Source organism: Jaculus jaculus, chromosome 5 (genome assembly GCF_020740685.1).
Source record: "Jaculus jaculus isolate mJacJac1 chromosome 5, mJacJac1.mat.Y.cur, whole genome shotgun sequence".
Classification (NCBI taxonomy): Eukaryota; Metazoa; Chordata; class Mammalia; order Rodentia; family Dipodidae; genus Jaculus; species Jaculus jaculus.
In genome coordinates, this window is record NC_059106.1 from 135,001,866 (window position 1) to 135,021,772 (window position 19,907).

Here is a 19,907-nt window from a genome sequence, read left to right on the forward strand (position 1 = left end):
GTCTGCAATCCTACTTTTAATATTTAGTTTCTAGAGTCAGTGCTAATCCTAATCCCTAAACTAAAGGAGTTTTATTTGTTATGTCAACCAAGATTATATATAAAAGTGCTAAGCAGTAAAATATCCATTTCAAATTTTACTGTTCCCAAATAACATGTTTTCTCAAAGACAAATTAGTTCTTTCTATGTTAGCAACTCATATGCATCGATCTCTAATCTATCCAGGCTCTTAGCTATCAGATACCAGGTGTGCTCAGTGGGCCCTCGATCTTCACCATGCCTTTGCACGCTGTGGATCCACCTTGCCTGACGGGAGGAGACAACCCACCTACCTCACCAGAAAAAAGAAACAGGAGTCAAGAAAAAAAATAACAAGATGTATTTAAAAACACTTCTCCAGTTGGCATTTTGAATGAAATAACTAACAATTATCTCCACCCCTTCATATTGTTCCTTTTGCTCCTGGAGTCTTGAGATTTTACTTCTTGAAACTCAGGTGGCAGCACCAGACATAATATCCCAAAGGGAGAGGTATTAGTTAACCTTTCGCTGGTCATTCTTGTCTGAATGCAAAAAGACAAATTCTTAAGCCCTCTTATTCATGTCATGGCGATCGTCAGGAAAAAAAAAAAAAAGAAAAAAAAAAAGCCAAACTTGCATATTGAAAACAAGAAAAACACACAAAAAAACCCCTGCAGATAATAAATATTGCCGATTCACTTATTTCAACAATGTCCAATTTTATTCACTCTCAATATCCTTGCAATCCATTGTATACCTTCTGCACTGATGCTTGTTTGAGTAGCTGCTTGATACCTAAAAAAGAATGGACAATTACATTAACAAAACTGTGACTTCCTTAGGGTTCAAAGAACAGGCTTCACTGAGAGGCTCACAAAAGCTAAGAGCTGACTGAAACAAGTAATAACCAATCTCCAACTTCATCATATGTGGACATCTTCACACATGCGTACATGCGCACACGCGTGTCAAGACAGTCCTTCCCCACCCTCACTCTCACACACCCCACAAAACCCTAGGAAAGGAATACAGGTAAAGCAATCTCTTCAGCTAATTCTTTTGTTCCTTTACTTTTTTTTTTGGTGGAATTCAAGGTAGGGTCTCACTCTAGCTCAGGCTGACCTGGAATTTACTGTGGAGTCTCAGGGTGGCCTCAAACTCATGGTGATCCTCCTACTTCTGCCTCCCGAGTGCTGGGATTAAAGGCATGTACCACCACCACACCTGGCTATTTTTTGTTTTTTAATGCTTTTATTTTTATTTATTTATTTGACATAAAGAATGAGGTACAGGGAGAGAGAGAATATGATGGGCTCACCAGGGCCTTCACCCACTGCAAATGAACTCCAGACACATGTGCCACCTTGTGCACGTGGCTTATGTGGCTCCTGGGGAACTAAGCCTGGGTTCTTTGGCTCTGCTAAGCCATCCTTCCACCCCCACTTTTTTGGCAGGGTTTCGTTCTACCCTAGGCTGACCTGGAATTCATTATGTAGTCTCAAGGTGGCCTTGAACTCATGGTGATCCTCCTCTGCCTCCTGAGTGCTGGGATTAAAGGCATGAGCCACTATGCCTGACTACTCTTGTCCTTTTTCAGGTTTAAAAAAAATTTTTTTTTTAAATTTATTTTGAGAGAGAGAGAGAGAGAGAGAAAGAGATAGGTACTTAGATAGATAGAGACAGAATGGATGCACCAGGGCCTTCAGCTACTGTAAACAAACTCCAGACACTTGTACCACCCTTGTGCATCTGGCTTACATGGGTCCTGGGGAATCAAACCTGAGTCCTTTGGCTTCCCAGGCAAATGCCTTAACTGCTAAGCCATTTCTCCAGGTCTTCAGTTTTTTTTTTTAAAGCTTGTTTAAACCTTTCTTTCTCTTATTACTTAAAAGCCCTAACTGGACACTGTTTTCAATGAATCAACAAATATATACCCCTAAGCCTCTAATTTTCTACTCTATAGTTTAGTATAGCTCATCGCTTTTCATGACTCTATTTCACTTCCATACAACCCGTTACTCCTTAGGTTTCAAAGCCTAGATCCACAGCCTTTTGAGATCAAGTGATGGTAGGATTTTTTTTTTGTTGCTTTTACAGAGAAAGACAAGTTCCCTCCTATCCCTGTGTCCTACTTGTGTTAATAGCCTCATGCCACTGAAAGGTTTTGTTTTTATTATCACTCTGCTCTTACACACACATACACACACAATCCCATACCTTCTCTTGCTTCCTCTGTCAACTGCTCTTTTGGAAAATCGACATCAAAAGTGATTATCAAAGAGCCTTTGATGTTATTATTGTCAAAGTTGGGAAGTCCTTCCCCTTTCTTCCATAGCTTGGCTCCTGGCCTGGTAATCTTATCCCGGGAAATATGTACCTGGAAAGCAATGAGGAATGGACTGGAGCAGGACAGCTGAGCTTCTAGTTAGCACTGGTGTAGAAAGCTAGTGTCCCAGATGGGAGGATGAAGGGTAAGGGGCACGGCAGAATGACAATCACAGAAAGAAAAGTTTTTTTAAAAGTACAAAGAGAAATGAAATAAGCAAGCAAAATAAACTTTTTTTTTTGTCAATGGAAAATATAAGAGCAAGATTTCAAAGCTGTGCAATTGATTCTGAGTAGCTGGAAGGTACCTGGCATTGCTCTTGCTGGAAGCTTAGCAGCAGAGTAAGGACAGAAAGTGGAGTCTGAGAGGGGAACTTGGGGGTCCAGATGACCAAAGTGGCTAAAGCAATCTAAAACTACCACAGGAGGGCCTCACATGTCAGGAAACTCAGTTTGTTTACCTTGTGACCGTCCAAGTGAATAATATCCATCTCAAAACCAACCAGAGCTTCAACGAGTGAGATTGTCACATTTGTGTACAAATCATCTCCTCTCCTTTCAAATATTCGGTGCCTGCAACAGGACAAGGTAAAAACCATTACAGTTTAAAACGTTGTTAGAGGGCTGAAAGATGGCTCATTGGTGAAAAGCACTTGAAAACCTTGCAAGCCCAAGTCTGATTCCCCAGCAAGCATGTAAATCATCCAGATACACAAAGTGGCGCATGCATCTGGAGTTTGCAGTGGCAAGAGGCCCTGGTATACCCATTCCCCCTCTCTCATTCTCACTCTCTCTCTCTGCCTGCAAATTAAAAATACAAATCTAAGGTAAAAACCATTACAGTTTCAAATGCTAGAAAAATCCTGGAAAAATATGAATACTATTCTTTCAAACAGTAAGCATTTGATGCCCCCCCCCCTTTTTTGAGGGAAGGTCTCACTCTAGCCTAGGCTGACCTGGAATTCACTACGTAGTCTCAGGTTGGCCTCAAACTCACAGCCACCCTCCTACCTCTGCCTCCCAAGTGCCAGCAGACAAGGCTGAGTGCAGGAGAAGGGGACAGGTGAGAGGCAAAGGCAAATGTTGAAAAGGTGCTACAGCTGGGTACAGTGGCTCACACCTGCAGTTGCAGTACTCAGGAGGCTGAGGCAGGAGGATTGCCACAAGCTCAAGGCTAGCCTGGGCCACAAAGTGAGTCTCTATCTCAAATCCTAATTAACTCCAACCCCCAAAAGGTACAAAACTGATTGAGTAACCAGGATACTTTCTAATTTTCTAGTTTCTCTGGCAAGTGAGAAGAAAGATAAGGTATACAAGAAAAGCTAGCTGGGCATGGTGGTACATGCCTTTAATCTCAGCACTTGGTAGGCAGAGGCAGGAGGATTGCTATGAGTTCAAAGCCACCCTGAGACTACAGAATGTATTCCAGGTCAGCCTAGGCTAGAGTGAGATCCTACCTAAGGGAAAAAAAAAAAAAAATTTCACCTAGGGTACAGCTGTGAAACAGAGGAAAAGGTCTGGCTATATGGGTCTCTGTAATCTGACTCAACTGAAAAGCAAGGCTAAAAAGACAGTCTCTGAAAGCTGATTACTTACTTGACAACTTTGATTCGGAACCGCAAGTCTCCGGGCTCCCCGTCCACGTGAGGCTCACCTTGTCAAAGCAGATCACAGAACACCAAAAGTCACACGTTAAAAACCACAGATTTATGTGGCAATTGAGAGACTTTTAAAAAAATTAATAATTAATTTGCAAGCAGACAGAGAGACAGAAGAGAAACAGACACACAGAATGGACATGCCAGACCTCTTGCCACTGCAAACGGATTCCAGATGCATGCTCTTTGTGCATCTGACTCCACGTGGGTACTGGGGAATCAAACTCAGGTCATTCAGTTCTGCAGGCAAGCGCCTTAACCACTGAGTCATTTCTCTAGCCCGAGAGACTTTTTTATGTCCACTGCCTCCGGTACTGGCTCTGTCAAATCCATCTGGGAGGGCAATGTCTTGCCTACTTAAAGCTGACATCAAGCTTTAGATTACCAGTGAAGATCACATGTGTTTCAGGTATTACAATGAATAACTTGATCTCTTTCCCAAAGAAAGAGAGATTCATGTACTTCCTGCACCCAAAATCATAAAGCTTGTTTGCTTTTAGAGTTTTGAAGTCCAAAGGTGAGGTCTGATATTTTATTCATACCCTAGTTAGAGTTACATATATATTTTCATTATAGAGTCCATCCACTAAGGTCTAAACACCCTATATTTTGATAAAATGTATGCTTCCTAATAGTAACTTCTGGCTGTGATATTCAAAGGATAAGCAGTAATGCTTATGTTTCAGGTGACTAAGCAGGCTGGTCACAAAAGGCTTTCTGTATTCCAAAGCTGGCTGAGGAGAATTAGACATTATATTTTCTATTTATTTAAGAGAGAAAGAGCCGGGCGTGGTGGCGCATGCCTTTAATCCCAGCACGCGGGAGGCAGAGGTAGGAGGATCGCCATGAGTTCGAGGCCACCCTGAGACTACATAGTTAATTCCAGGTCAGCCTGAGCTAGAGTGAGTAGAGTGAGACTCTACCTTGAAAAACCAAAAAAAAAAAAAAAAAAAAAAGAAAGAGGCAGGGGGTGGGAGTCACAGCAGGGCCTCCAGCCACTGTAAATGAACTCCAGACGCATGCGCCCCCTGTGCATCTGGCTTATGTAGGTCTTGAAGGATCGAACCGGGATACTTTGGCTTTACAGGTAAATGCCTTAACCACTAAGCCATCTCTCCAGCCCCTAGACATTATATTTTCATTTACTATGTAACCATTAAGACATGGGATGATGCAAAAGTGAGAGGTGTTTGTAAGCAAGCCAAAAATAGTTATAATGAAAACAATATTTACCTTCTCCAATAAAGGGGTACTCCATGCCATCTCTTACCCCAGGTTCTATTTCCACTTCCAGTGTTCGCTCCTCATTCACTAGTCTACAACAAAGAGAATTAAAGAGAACAAAAAAATACTAATGGAACCTCATTTTATCAGAGCTTTTTACTGGAAGACTACCACATGCTTTTACTAGACGTAAGCATATGAGACTGCTATCATAATACAAGTTGGATGAAAACAACACTTTCTTTCTTGGTTTCTCAAGTCAAGGTCTCGCTCTAGCCCAGGCTGACCCGGAATTCACTATGTAGCCTCAGGGTGGCCTCGAACTCATGGCGATCCTCCTACCTCTGCTTCCCGAGTGCTGGGATTAAAGGCATGCGCCACCACACCTGGCTGAAAACTAATACCTTTTTCAAGATAGCTTAGGAAAAGGGTGCTGTTTGTTAGTTTAGAAACATAAAAGGAGATACTTAGAGGACATACTTTAGTAAAAATCTTTAAATGTACATGATTTTACTCATCTTTTGATAGAACACGGAGGGGAAAGCTAGATGTTGACAACTAGAACTCTGTTAGTCAAATGACAGTATTCCTATGTTTCTTGGGTACATAGAGGGGTTTTCACTTACTTAACATTAGGGCACTCATCACAAACCACCTCCTGGGTCATCTGGAAGCGGCCCGGGCCTAGTTGCGTGGTCCGCATCTCTTGCCGACAATTGCATTTCCGCTTGCCAGGAGCTTGCCGAGCTACAGGCTTGTTTCTAACTACCTAAGGGGTGCACAAAACAGCTTTAAATTTCCCAAATGATTATGGCTCTGCATACATGCCTGGTCTGGAACTCCCCACTTTTCTTCAAGCTCATGCTTGTTTCCTAAAGATGACAGAACTCTCTGAAGAGAACATCTCAGGCTCCAAGCAGGAAACAAGCAAAAACATACTTAAATGATTCCAACCTCAAAGCTGGAGAGAGCAGAGTAAGCAGAGAATCCAAAAGTGAGGTGTATGATAAGCAGATCACAGCTGAGAGCTGCTGAGTTAAAGTGGGTCACAAAACTACCATCTTCTAAGAAATCTGAGCTGTGTAAGCGTAGACCACTGAAGAACAAGCAGAGTGTTCAAAGGCTGCTATGTGGTCACCATCTAACCTACATTTAATCAATGGAGACTACCTCCTTGTTTTAGAAACTCAACACGATAGATACTAATCCTCAGTGCTATCACCATTCATTACTTTAGCACAGAAGAAGAAACAACAATCACTCTTTGTAGCTGGCTGCAAGCAAACACCTGATCCAAGTATATAAAATTGCAAAGTCATTTTATAACTAGCCTGGGCTATGTGATAACATGTTTCAAAACCCCCCTAAAGAGAAAAAGAAAAAGCCAGGCATGGTGGTACATGCCTTTAATCCCAGCACTCGGGAGGCTAAGGTCCAAGTCAGCCTAAGGTAGAATGAGACCTTGCCTAGAAAAACCCCAAAAACAAAACAAACAAAAAGTTATATTTCTGTTCATTCTCAAGGTAACATACTCATACAGAAAATGATATAAATGCTTGAAGAAAAATCTCTTACAGCCTACTCACATATGGAAGCCAGGCCAACAGAGTAAGTTCTAGCAATAACATATTCATTAGGTCAAACACTTTGCAGTCCTTACCACCTGCCAATCAGTGCTGTTCAACACCGTTAGACATTTACATATTCATTTAACCCTCACAGGCCTGCTCACAACTCTGAGGTAGGTCTTGTTATTATATTCACTTTATAGGTGAGATAACAGCATAAGGTAAAAGTAAAGATTAAGTAAAATGATAAAGGCCACGTTGACATATGGCAGAGCCAGGATTCAAAAGTATGCTGTCCATTGCTAAGTTTTTAAAAAGACGAATAACCTCCAGTCAAAATATCTTTAACTTTATTTTTTCTCAAGGTAGGGTTTCACTCTAGCCCAGGCTGACCTGGAATTCACTATGCAATCTTAGGGTGGCCTCGAACTCACAGTGATCCTCCCAAGTGCTGGGATTAAAGGCATGTACCACCATGCCCGGCTAAAATATCTTTAATTTTTACTAAAAACATACAGTAGCTTTCTTACTTTAAAGATTTTTATTTATTTATTTGCGACTGAGAGAGAGAATGGGTGTGCCAGGGCCTCTACCCACTGCAAAGAAACTCCAGACATGCACCACCATGTGCATCTGGCTTACATCGGACCTGGAGAATTAAACCTTGGTCCTTAGGCTTTGCAGGCAAGCGCCTTAACTGCTAAGCCACCTCCCCAGCCCATATTTCTTACTTTAGAGGAGAATTTCTTAAGATTCAAAAACTAACAACAAAGAATTATCAGATTTGCACAGGACATTGATCACATTAAAACTAATACTTTTGTTGACTGAAACAAATCTTAAATAACATGCAACACCAAGTTGTAACCTGATAGGATATATTTGTATTACAGCTGACAAAGCATTAGTAGCAAGAGTGACAGTAACATGTCCTTAGAAATCACCCAGAAAGGGACAAAAAAGAAGCAGGCAAATGAGCATTTCACTAGAGGAAACAAGTATGGCCAATAAAGGAGAGATACTTATGCTAATCAATAAACACAAATCAAGACCATTATGAGAAAATATTTCATACTTATTTGGTGGGAAAAGGTTGAGATGTCTAACAATTCCAAATATTAGAAAGGGCTAGGGAATATAACTTAGTTTTTTTAGTTTTTTTTTTTTTTTTTTTTTTTTTGCCTAACCTGTATGAGGCCCTAGGTACAATTACCAGCACTGCAAAGAAAACAGGAAAAAGAAAGGTAGCAAATTTATAGTTTTACAATTGCTGTTGCAGTGTTGGCACAAAACAAAATTCAAAAAAATATGGTATTATCTTGCAGAACATGAATACTGGTTGATTTTACCCAGTAATTCTACTATTTTGTTTATCTGGTTATTCACCTAAGAAGTAAGCTTGCTCAGGTATGATTAGAATAAATGGATATATATAAAATGTTCATGTACAGACTGTTTGGGAGTAAAAAAAAAAAAAAAAAAAAAAAAACCTCAGTGGAAAAAAAAAACCCTAAATACCTACTTTATTTATTTATTTGACAGAGAGAGAGAGAGAGAGAGAGACAGGGGAAGAGAGAGAATGGGCACACCAGGGCTATGGCCACTGTAAACGAACTCCAGATGCAAGCAGCCCCTTGTGCATATGGCTTACGTGGGTCCTGGGGAATCAACCTGGGTCCTTTGGCTTTGCAGACAAAATGGCTTAACTGCTAAGCCATCCTTTCAGCCCTAAATAACTATTAAATAATGGTCATAATAAATTTTATCCAGCAGACTGATAGCTATAAGGAACAACAAAGATGAATCCTAGTAAAATCACAGAGACAAGCTTGTCTTGAAAGATAGGATGCCATCTTTAAAGCTAAGAACAATTAATAATCACACTGTTTAGGTATTCATCAGTATGTAACAAATAAGTAGAGCAATTAAATTCAGCAATGACAAAGAAAGGAGGTAGCACCTATGCAGGAGTCATGGTATTGTGTCCTTTAGTTCTTGGGTGAAGTAGAAATTCAGATTAAGAAACCATGAGCACAGCAAGTCATGGACTAAAGGTGCTGATTAAGTCAATCATGTGTATCAGTCACTCCCCTCATCCTTTAAAAAAGAAGATACACTAAAATCTCTTACTTTTAGTCAAAAGTACAAATTTTAGAAGTCAATATGAACAGCTATATTGTTTGAACTTACTTCCACAAAATTTCCTGCATAAACTTCTTCCAAAGTGACTTCTAGATCTACAATAATATCACTTCCTCTTGGAATATTTCTGTCTTGTTGACGAGGGTTTCCTCCAAACATGAAACCAAAATCTCCAAAGAAGCTATAGATAGGTGTAAATTCATCAGGAAAAGAAATCTGAGTTTATGTCTCACAATTATTTAGTTTTCTTCACATTGATAAAATATCGTTTCCTACCAATACATTGTACAAGACTGAGACATTTTTAATACACTGGAGTCAAATGTCATACACAATTTTTCATTTACATAATATCAAGTACACTGCATTATTTTGCAGCCCAATACAAAAACAATTATTCTCTGATAACATATGGTCCATATGTAATAGTTTACATGTGTAGTATACCAATGACTCCAATAATGGACTCAATGAGATAATGTTTCACTACTGAAGAAAATTCAGTATGGTGGATTTAGTGGACATGGGTAAAATATATTCAGCCCTTTACAATTTTGGTTTTTCTTTTTTTTTTGTTGTTTTTTGAGGTAGGGTCTCACTTTGGCCCAGGCTGACCTGGAATTCACTCTGTAGTCTCAGGGTGGCCTCGAACCCACAGCAATCCTCCTACCTCTGCCTCCTGAGTGCTGGGATTAAAGGCGTGCACCACTATGCCTGGCACCCTTTATAATTTTGAACTTTCTGACTAAATTTAAGGAGTTCTGTAAGGGTGCTCCTGAACCTTTTGAACACACTGCACGTGTTCATTTTATGTGCTTCTTAGAAGGTAACCTTGATAAAAGCAGCCACCATTCTGTACACAAATCTTATTTTGTTTTTTTGTTTTTCCAAGGTAGTGTCTCGCTCTAGCCCAGGCTGACCTAGAATTCTCTATGTAGTTTCAGGGTGGCCTCAAACCCATAGTGATCCTCCTACCTCTGCCTTACGAGTGCTGGGATCAAAGGTGTGCACTCCCATGCCTGGCCAAAATCTTTGGTATGGGTATGTGTATGCATGCATATGTATGGGCAAATATGGAAGCCAGACACAAGTCTCAGGTGCCATCTACCCTTTTTTTGAGACAGTCTCTCACCATCCTGGAATTCACCAAGTAGGCTAGAGTGGCCAGCCATCAAGGCCCAGGGATCTCCCTGTCCTTGTCCCAGCACTGGAATTACCAACACAGATGTGGCTTTGTACAATGTGGGTTATAGGGGTTGCATTCAGGTCCTCCTCTTGCAAGGCAAGCACTCTACTGACCAAGCTCTCCCCCCAGACCCTGAAAATCCTTGGGCATGTATTTAAATAAGCTAAAAAATATATAGCCAAGAGCAGGGTGTGGAGGCAGAGGTAGGAGGAATGCTGAGAATCTGAGACTACAGAGTGAATTCCAGGTCAGCCTGAGCTACAGCCAGACCCTGCCTTAAAAAACAAAAACCAAAAACAAGCATAGCCTTATTAAAATTCTGGTCCTTAGGGAAGAGTACGTCCTGGCCTCTACAAGATCAAAATTAATTTTTGAAGATAACAAAAAAATTGCTTACAGATGGAGAAAAACAGAGACATTCAATTGTGCAGGTGTTCCAGTCTGTCAACTACTGCAATAATTACCATGTTTTGTATTTGCAATTCCCTTTCCACCAAATATCCCTAGTGAATGTATTCTTAAGCTTTACAAGCAAGGAGGAAGGACAAAGTAGTGTTAAGCGGCTTCTTTTCTTCCTGGCATGTCGATTTGAATAGTTAAAGGGACTGATGCTTCCCCTGAAGGCTAAAGCAGCCAATCTGTACAAGTCTTGAAAGTGTACTGTTACCTTCAAACACTGAATGAGGAAAGCTACTACATGCAATCACGATTCTTACTTTTGGGGAAAGGGTTCACAGAATCCTTTGTGAATCTGAAGAAACAAACATGTTTTTTTCCTCATAAAAATGCAGGTCCAAACACTTTGCTGTTTAAGATTTGAACCTCAGGTTAGGTCTTCTAGTACATGTCATTAAGGTATAGGGAGATTCAAATATCAACAAAGAATGGATCAGGAGTGAGGAGAGGTGTTTATTATTCTAGTTACCCAGAACTTCAGGAAAGCCAAGTACAGCAGAACATAGAGAGCCAGTGATGGTGATCATAACCAACCCTCTCTGGCTAACAGGATCAAAGTGGAAGCTCTGCATATGAAAACTTTCTCTGTTTCTAATAACTTTGCTCTTAGTCATTAAGGAATTCATTCTCAGACACTAATACTTTGCAGATAGGTTAATTACTCACTGTGAAAAAATGTCTCCATGGGAGCTCTGATGACCATCTTTCAATCCTTCTTCACCGTAAGTATCATACTGCTTCCGCTTTTCACTATCTGACAGAACCTGTGGAGAAAAGCCAGTGGAGGGAAAGGTCACAACTGATGAATACTCAGTTAAGGTACATTAATATATTAATATCTATGGCTGCTTTTCACTGTATCTTGAGATGTCTAGGAGTTAGGAGAATGTAGTTCCATTATATATGATAACAAGGCATGTTTATAAAACTGTTTTGCTTCTGGCCCAGGCTGACCTACAACATTCCTTTTCTCTCCCCTCTCCTTCCCCCCCTTCTCTCTCTCTCTCTATCTATATATATATGACCTTAAGCTCATGATCTTCCTGCCTCAGACTCCTGAGTGCTGGGATTACAGGAATACACCACCACATCTCACAAGTTTGTTTTTATTTATTCATTTGCAAATGGGGGCAGAGGAGGAGAGAATATGAATGGATGAATGAGAGTGCCAGGGCCCCTAGCCACTGCAAACAAACTCAGACACATGCTCCTTTTTATGAATCTGGCCTTATGTGGGTTCTGAGGAACTGAACTCAGGTCATTAGGTTTTGCTGGCAAGTGCCTTAACCTCTGAGCCATCTCTCCAGCCCATTTTTTTTTTTTTTTGTTTTGTTTTTTGAGGTAAGGTCTTACTCTAGCTCAGGCTGACCTGGAATTCACTACATAGTCTTAGAGTGGCTTCGAACTCTTGGCAATCCTCCTACCTGTGCCTCCCGAGTGCTGGGATTAAAGGCGTGCGCCACCACGCCCGGCTAGCACTAAATTTTTAAATGTACTTTCTAGTTCACATTGCTTGCTTAATTCATGGTACATGCTTGTGCATATACCATACATACCAAACACCCCCCCCAAAAAAGATTGTACACTCAAGTATCTGTTTTGTTTGATACACATAATAAATAAATTTAACTGAGTTAGTTTCTTAACCTTTCACAATCAAGAGACCTTCTATGCAAATCTAGATTTACAACTGCTTTTGAAAAATTAGATTACCTGGCAACACAATGTTTGCATTTGTATATGATGAAAACTGAATGGGGCTGGAGACTTGGCTTAGCAGTTAATGTGTTTGCCTACAAAGTCAAAGGACCCAGGTTCAATTCCCCAGTTCCCACATAAGCCAGACACACAAGGTGCCACATGCATCAAGAGTTTGTTTTCAGTGGCCAGAGGCCCTGGTGTGCCCAATTCTTTCTCTATCTGCCTCTTTGCCAGGTGTGGTGGCACATACCTTTAATCCCAGCACTCAGGAGGCAGAGGTCGGAGGATCACTGTGAGTTCAAGACCACCCTGAAACTCCATAGTGAATTCCAGGTCAACCTGGACTAGAGTGAAACCCTACCTCAAAAAACCAACCAACCAACCAGCCAAACAAACAACAACAACAACAAAAAAACCTGACTGGGGTTGATCAACTTTTGCTCCCTTAAAGTAAGGCAAGAAAAGCTTCAATCTGGCAGTTTTCATCAATCCCTATGGATTCCAATATGGAAAAAGAATATCCAGTTCTATCTTACACCACTACCTGTTATTTGTCTGAATTACATGGGCATAGAGGCTTGTCACTCTTGTTGGGTTTTGCTTGTATTCCTAGCTCTATTCCCCAAACAAACAGATCACTCACTCATCTATTTACTAACCGGTCAACCTTATTTTCATTCATTTTTTTAATCATTACTCCCCTTAATTAAAATGTAAACATGAAAAGGCAAGAAATGAAATCTACTGACATGAATGTAACCCCTAATGCCATATAGAAACAAGTATTATTTTTCTTTTACCAATTCTGTTTTAAAATGATCTGAAAGGAAGGTTCTCTGTATTATATGTACTTCAGATGCATGTGCACTTTGCATCTGGCTTTATGTGGGTACTAGAGAACTGAACGCAGGTCATTGGGCTTTGCAGACAAGTACCTTAGCCATCTCTCCAGCTCCTTATATGGTCTTTTCTATGTCCATAAGTTCTGTTAATATTTTCTCCTTTTTCTTGACTCACCTCATAAGCAGCACCCAGATCCTGAAATTTCTCCTGGGCTTGGGGATCATCAGGGTTCCGGTCAGGATGAAGCTGCAGGGCTAGTTTCCTGTAGGCTTTTTTAATATCCTTTATAGAGGCACTGCGAGGCACCCCCAAGATCTTATAGAAGTCTCGCCTGAGAGGGAGGGTAGAGAAAATGTCATTAAAAATATTCTACATGGGGCTGGAGGGATGGCTTAGCAATTAAGGCATTTGCCCGCAAGGCCAAAGGACTCATGTTCAATTCCCCAGGACCCATGTTAGCCAGATGGACAAGGAGGCGCACGTGTCTGGACTTTGTTTGCAGTGGCTGGAGGCCCTGGAGCGCCCATTCTTCCACTCTCTCTCTGTCAAATAAACAAATAAATACAAATATCTAAAACATATTCTACATGCAGGCTAGAAAGATGGCTGAGTGGTTAAAGGCACTTGCTCTCCAAGCCTGCTAGAGTGTGGATTCCCAGTACTCACATAAAGTCAGAAGAATCCTGAAGCTCACAGGCCAGCTAATCTGGCCATCCTAGCAGCAAATAAGGTGGAAGAGGAACAATATCCCAAGGCTGTCCTCTGACTTTCACATGTGTGCTGTGCTGAGTTACACGAACACACACCACCCCCAAAATATTCTACACTGCATTTTAAAAAGTGAAGGCATCTTCCCTCCCTTTGCATTTAGGTCTGCTTTGAAGCAAAAATTGGAAAAATGAAGATATACATGACACACGTGACACCTCACACTTGTGCCCAAACATATGAACACATACACCTGCCCAAATACCATACACAAGCCAGAAAAAGACAAAAGGAAGAAAAACCACACCAAAACTTATGAGTGAATGTGAGACTCCAATTCTTTTGGCAGCACTCCTCTTTTAGAACCACTTCCAGTTAAGAAACTGTTTTTGTCCTTTATGCCCTATGCTATTTCCAGGCAATAACCGTGTAACCCAATTAACTCTCCCCTTACTCCCTGTACTATTTCCACATGAGTTTTGACTATTTCCAAAGCCTAAGCAACAACCTCAAAAGAGAGTTCTCTTTATTCAAAAAGACTATAACATAAATGTCCCAACAGTAGCACTTTTGGAGCATTACAGATGAAATGACTGAAATTAACTTCAGAGGTTAAAATAAAGGTCAAGTACTTCTGAAGAAAGGACACCCATCAATGTTTTCTGTTTGTTTGGCAGAAAAAGCAAGAGAGAAAATATTAATCTCATATTCATTGTTAATAGTTATACTAGTTTGACAAAAATCAAGCCTTCATGGTAGACAGCTTTTAAAGCTCACGTGCAGGAGCCTGTATGGCTCAGTAACTGTGAATATGCATTTGGCATGAACTGGGACAAGATGGGAATCCGCTGATGTCCTTGCATGCACAATGCTGGGATCAATCATAAAGGGGAGATCCCTGCAAGAAGTGAGAAGGTGAAGAGTGAAGATTGGAAGGGACCATCCACACCCAGCTCACCGAAAAAATGAATCTTCACCGAGTGAAACGAATAAATAAGAATACTCACAAAAATCTATTTTGGCTGGGCATGGTGGCACATCCCTTTGATCCCAGCACTTGGGAGGCAGAGGTAGGAGGATTGCTGTGAGTTCAAGGCCACCCTAAGACGGCATACTGAATTCCAGGTCAGCCTGAGCTAGAGTGAGACCTACCTTGAAAAACCAAAAAAAAAATCTATTTTGCTTGCCAGAGTAATTCTAGCCACTAGAAGTTATTCCAAAAATGCATTCTCTCAATAAAGGGGATAGACAAGTCACATAATAGACACACAGGGATAGTAATTTTAAATGTATGGGGGAAAATACACTGGGGTGCCAAGACCCAGGTGCTGTATGACAGAATATTTAAAATAGGGGTTCTGCCCTTATCCCAACTGTGAAGTCTTCACAGCTCTTCAGAAAGGAACTATGTAATTAGTAATGAAAAAGCTCACTGTATAGAGACTGAAGTGTACTTAAAAATATGCTTCAAAATTAAGTAACAGCCTGGTGTGGTGGCGCACACCTTTAATCCCAGCACTAGGGAGGCAGAGGTAGGAGGATCGCCTTGAGCTCAATGCCACCCTGAAACTACATAGTAAATTCCAGGTCAGCCTAGGCCAGAGTGAGAGACCCTACCTCGGAAAAAAAAAAAAAAAAGTAACCGCTTGGAAAATATAGGGAAAAGATGGTTGACATATCTCAGTATCAACATTACAGTATCTTAGAGACTCCTTAAGCACTTATGGCCAAAAGTACAAATACCAAGAAAAATATACCATGAAAAAACCAATATGACACTGTTTTAAAGTATTTCCTTTAAAACAATAAAGGGAATGTTAACTTTTAGAACTATAAAAAATAACAAAGTTTACATATATGTGCAAACAGCAAAACCTTAAAGAGGTTCTTAAATTTTAAAGAGATACTAGATAGCACCTTTTCAATTTATTACTATTATTATTGTGGATTTTTATTTTTGATTCAGGGTCTCGTTCTATCCCACTCTGCCCTGAAACATACTCTGTAGCCCAGGCTGGCCTCAAACTCTCAGTGATCTTCCTACCTTAGACTCCTAAGTGCATGCGCTGCCATGCCTAGACCTTATTACACTTAGAATAACCTAAACATTGTCGAAACTAACACCTACTATTTTTGCCTTTTCTTGCTGTGTTTTGAGACAGTCTCATGTGCCTCAACCTCCATCTGTAGCTGAGGATGATGTTGAACTTCTGATCTTCCTGCCTTCACCTACCACTTGCTGGTATTACAGGCATGGATAGTCTAGAACACAAGTCTGATACACTATCTAGGATATCCTTGGTTATCATATGGACTACTAGCATCATTACTTTTTTTAAACTTTAAATTTTATTTATTTATTTATTAGAGACAGAAGGCTATAGAAAGAGGAATGAGCGAGCCAGGACCTCTGACCACTGCAAGCCAACTCCAGATGCATGTGCACCATGTGCATGTGACTTAGGTGGGACCTAGAGAATGGAACCTGAGTCCTTGGGCTTCACAGGCAAGTGTCTTAACTGCTAAGCCGTCTCTCCAGCTCATAGGATCATCAATTTTAAAAGCTAGGAGAATTCTTTTAAGAGTCTGTGTACTCCTTCTCCCTGAGTAAAGGGGACAAAATATTATCTTCATGTTGCAGAGAAAGAGTTTTACAGTTCCTTTAAGGTCGCATGGTTCGTAGAGTGCGGACTAAGGGCCAAAATTGTAGTTTCCTGCTTGTTGTTGAACTGCTCTTCCCCCTCATTCCATTACGCTTCTCCAGAAGGTACCATGGAGAGAGGCAATGATGACAGTTTAGGCTCAGTAGCCCAAGAGACAGGGAAGCACACGGGCTCTTTAAAGCTTCTGGTTGCTCCGTCAATCCAAGTTCCTTGGGTTTCAGATTGGGTTCCCTTCCTTCTCTCCTCATGTCATTTGGCATCACAGCCCACCCACTTTAAAGTCAGCCCCTCAACGACTTGTTGCAGGGCTGGCCATACACCATCAAAGACGTGTCCACTGCCTCAACCTGGGTCCGGCACGGTCTTCACTACAATCAGAAGCCCCAGTCCTCAGACTTCCACGACCCCGCGTCCGCTCACCACCACCTTCTTCCCCTCCAGTCCCCGCAGGCTGTATTCGAACACTTCCCACTCTTTTGGTCAACGTGGCTGCACAGGACCTCTGGACCTAAGGTGCTCTCACTGGTGTCACCCAGGACACCAACCTGGCACACGCTTCCCATTCCTCAGTGATGTCCCTTCTCCACTCCCCTCAGGCTGGCAGTGCTGCTCTCCCCTCACCCCCCTACCCACTCTGCCCTCCTCGGTGCCCACCCTGCCTCCTTCCCAGCCAAGGCTGGACTCTCCGGGCCCGTCCTCACCCAGCGATCACGGCCCCTATGAGGTACAGCAGCAACAGGCAGAAGGTACTCAGGTTCTGCGGGGCCATGGCTCTCTGGTGCCGGCACTCCCCCCGCCCCGTCCCGCACACGCCTCACAACCGCCCCCGGCCGCCGCGTCGGCTCGCCAGCGCTCCTGGCCCAGGGAGCCCGCCTCACGCCCGGGGTGGGTCTCGAGCTTGGTCCGCAGACAGCTAGCTTTGCCCCTTCCTCTGCCGGTCCACTTCCCGGGAGTCCCCAGTCCCGGTGAGAGAAACCCCTGGGCAGGCGAGGGCCAATCGCGGCCGGGGACATCACACGCGGTCGCCACCTCGCAACCAATCAGCGCAGTACACTTCACCTTCGAGGCGGTGTGGACAACCAATTAGATGGCGGAACTGCAGCCGCAGCTTCTGACCAATCGGAAGAGGAAACGTCATAGCCGCGCCGCCTCGGGAAACTGCTCAGTCCCTGCTCCCGCGAGTCGCAGAAAATTACGTAAAGGCAGAGGCTAGAAGAGACACACCCTCAACGCCCCGCCTCCTGAGGTTTTTCCACCAATCGTGAAGCGGGCTCCATCGCGCACTGACCAATTGCGAGGGAGAGTGGTTGTATCCTGGTTACAAGTCTTCAAATCCGACACTGTGGGCTTGCCGGCTGCGCGCGCGGGCATCTGGACGGAACTGGTAAGGCTGTTCCTCCGCGCCTGCAGTAGCCGACCCGAGTTTAGGAGACCTTAATTTACCCTGTCCCGACAAACCTGTTGGAAAATTGTCTGGATTTGATAGGAAAAAAGGCCCTCTAGAGAAGCGACCGTGGAGACCGACTTAAGTTCAGAGATTCCGCTTCCAGCACTTCACAGTGGTGAGAAACCTGACCCACCTTCCCCCTTCCGAGCCTGTTTATTGATAAAACTGTGCTAAAACGCTCAATGAAAGTGTTGTGAGTTTTTAATGGGATTTCTTTTTTCCTGTAAGTTGTCTAGCACCAAGGAACATAATACGTGATGAATGAAAGCCATTATTAGAGCTAAAGAGAAAAATGGTTTGATTTTTCGCTATCCAGTTTTGCTTACCATAAGAAAACGCTATAACTAGCTTTTCTAGAGAGAGAGAGGAAGAGAAACACCTAATGTCCTTAACTCCTGCGTAACCTTATCCAAATCTTTACCAATGAAGTATATCTTGACTATTAAGAAATATGATCGAGGGCTGGGGAGCTGGCTCATCTGGCAAGAGCGTTTGTCGTGCAAACCTGACGGACTGAGAGGACCCGAGCTCAGTTGAGTCTCCACTAACTACTTGATACACACACCTAGGTGTGGCCACCCTCGCTGTAGCCCTAGTCCTGTGGAGAGCAGAGCCAGCGCTTGCTGGTCAGCTAGTCTGGCCGAAAACAACGGGTCAGGGTTCAGTGAGAGTCTGTTTCTAGGAAATAAAGCAGACTAATGATAGGGAGGACACCCAACATTTTCTCCTGGTCTCTACCTGTGTGTGTGGTGCACACATCTGCACACACGTGCATACACACACCACACATGGTATACACATAGATGCCCCAGCCTCCAGGAAAAAACAAGTCTCACTACATCTCCCTTACTACATCTCTGGGCCAAGTCACATAACCTCTACCAAGAAAAGGCCTCCTAACTCATCTTCCTGCGTCTAATTTATGTTTCAATTCTAATATCTTTTAAAAAGACTTTTTTTTTTTGGTTTTATGAGATAAGGTCTCAATCTAGTCCTCTAGCCCAAGCTGACCTGGAATTCACTTTGTAGTCTTGGTGGCCTTGAACTCATGGTGATTCTCTTACCTGTGCCTCCCGAGTGCTGGGATTAAAGGCATACGCCACCACACTCAGCTAAAAAATAACTTAAAAAAATTTATTTATTTGAGAGTGATAGTCAGAGAAAGAGGCAGATAGAGAATGCATGCGCCAGGGCCTCCAGCCACTGCAAACGAACTCCAGATGCATGCGCTCCATCTTGTGCATCTGGTTTATGTGGGTCCTGGGAAATTGAGCCTCGAACCGGGGTCCTTAGACTTCACAGGCACGTGCCTAACCACCAAGCAATCTTTCCAACCCCCCCAAAAGAACTTTTTATACATGTACATAATGCGTTATGATCATAATCCTCTCCTTTTACTTTTTTTGTCCCCTGTCCTTGTTGTGTCCCTGCCTTTCCACTTTTTGGTCATCTTCTGTCATCCGTGAGAGAATGTTGATGGGCCAGGTACTGTGCTGGTAAATAATGATAGCTGCTGTGAGATCATGATTGCAACGACCACTTCGGGTAGGAAAGACTGTGTTCCAAAGCAATTCATCCTATCCCCTGGCTTTTATATTCTTTCTACCACCTCTTCCACAATGTTCCCTGAGCCTCGGAGCGTATGAGAAATGTCTGTTTTAGTGCTGAGCTCTCAACATTTACTCTTAGCACTTTGAGAAGTTTTGAGTCTTCCTGCTAGTTACTGCCAACTGCAAAAAGAACCTTCTCTGACCAAGGGTGAGAGCAGCACTAATGTTTGGGCAAAGCCCTAAATATTTAAAGGGCATTTTGGGGCTGGAGAGATGGCTTAGCGGTTAAGCGCTTGCCTGTGAAGCCTAAGGACCCCGGTTCGAGGCTCGGTTCCCCAGGTCCCACGTTAGCCAGATGCACAAGGGGGCGCACGCGTCTGGAGTTCGTTTGCAGAGGCTGGAAGCCCTGGCACAC

General features: G+C 42.6%; 2 protein-coding genes across 7 annotated transcripts in view; one reads left to right on the forward strand and one right to left on the reverse strand.

Moving 5' to 3' along the window:
• Positions 1–356: 356 nt before the first annotated feature.
• Positions 357–17,468, reverse strand: Dnajb11 (DnaJ heat shock protein family (Hsp40) member B11). The gene is made up of 10 exons (XM_004654299.3): positions 17,197–17,468; positions 13,299–13,455; positions 11,247–11,344; positions 8,987–9,119; positions 5,855–5,997; positions 5,238–5,320; positions 3,943–4,000; positions 2,808–2,919; positions 2,239–2,398; positions 357–816 (listed from the first exon to the last, which is right to left on the reverse strand). Exons 1-10 carry the CDS (start codon positions 17,262–17,264, stop codon positions 752–754), a joined length of 1,077 nt encoding a protein of 358 aa, XP_004654356.1. The 5' UTR covers positions 17,265–17,468; the 3' UTR covers positions 357–751.
• A 370-nt stretch (positions 17,469–17,838) lies between these two features.
• Tbccd1 (TBCC domain containing 1) overlaps positions 17,839–19,907 on the forward strand; it is a 37,083-nt gene continuing 35,014 nt past the window's right edge. For 5 of the 6 annotated variants that reach the window (XM_045150709.1, XM_045150703.1, XM_004654300.3 and 2 more), the window contains exon 1: positions 17,843–18,057. The gene's annotated coding sequence lies outside the window, so the exon portion shown is untranslated. Of the gene's footprint in view, positions 18,058–19,907 lie in introns of all 6 variants that reach the window. The other variant, XM_045150708.1, reaches the window with a different exon arrangement.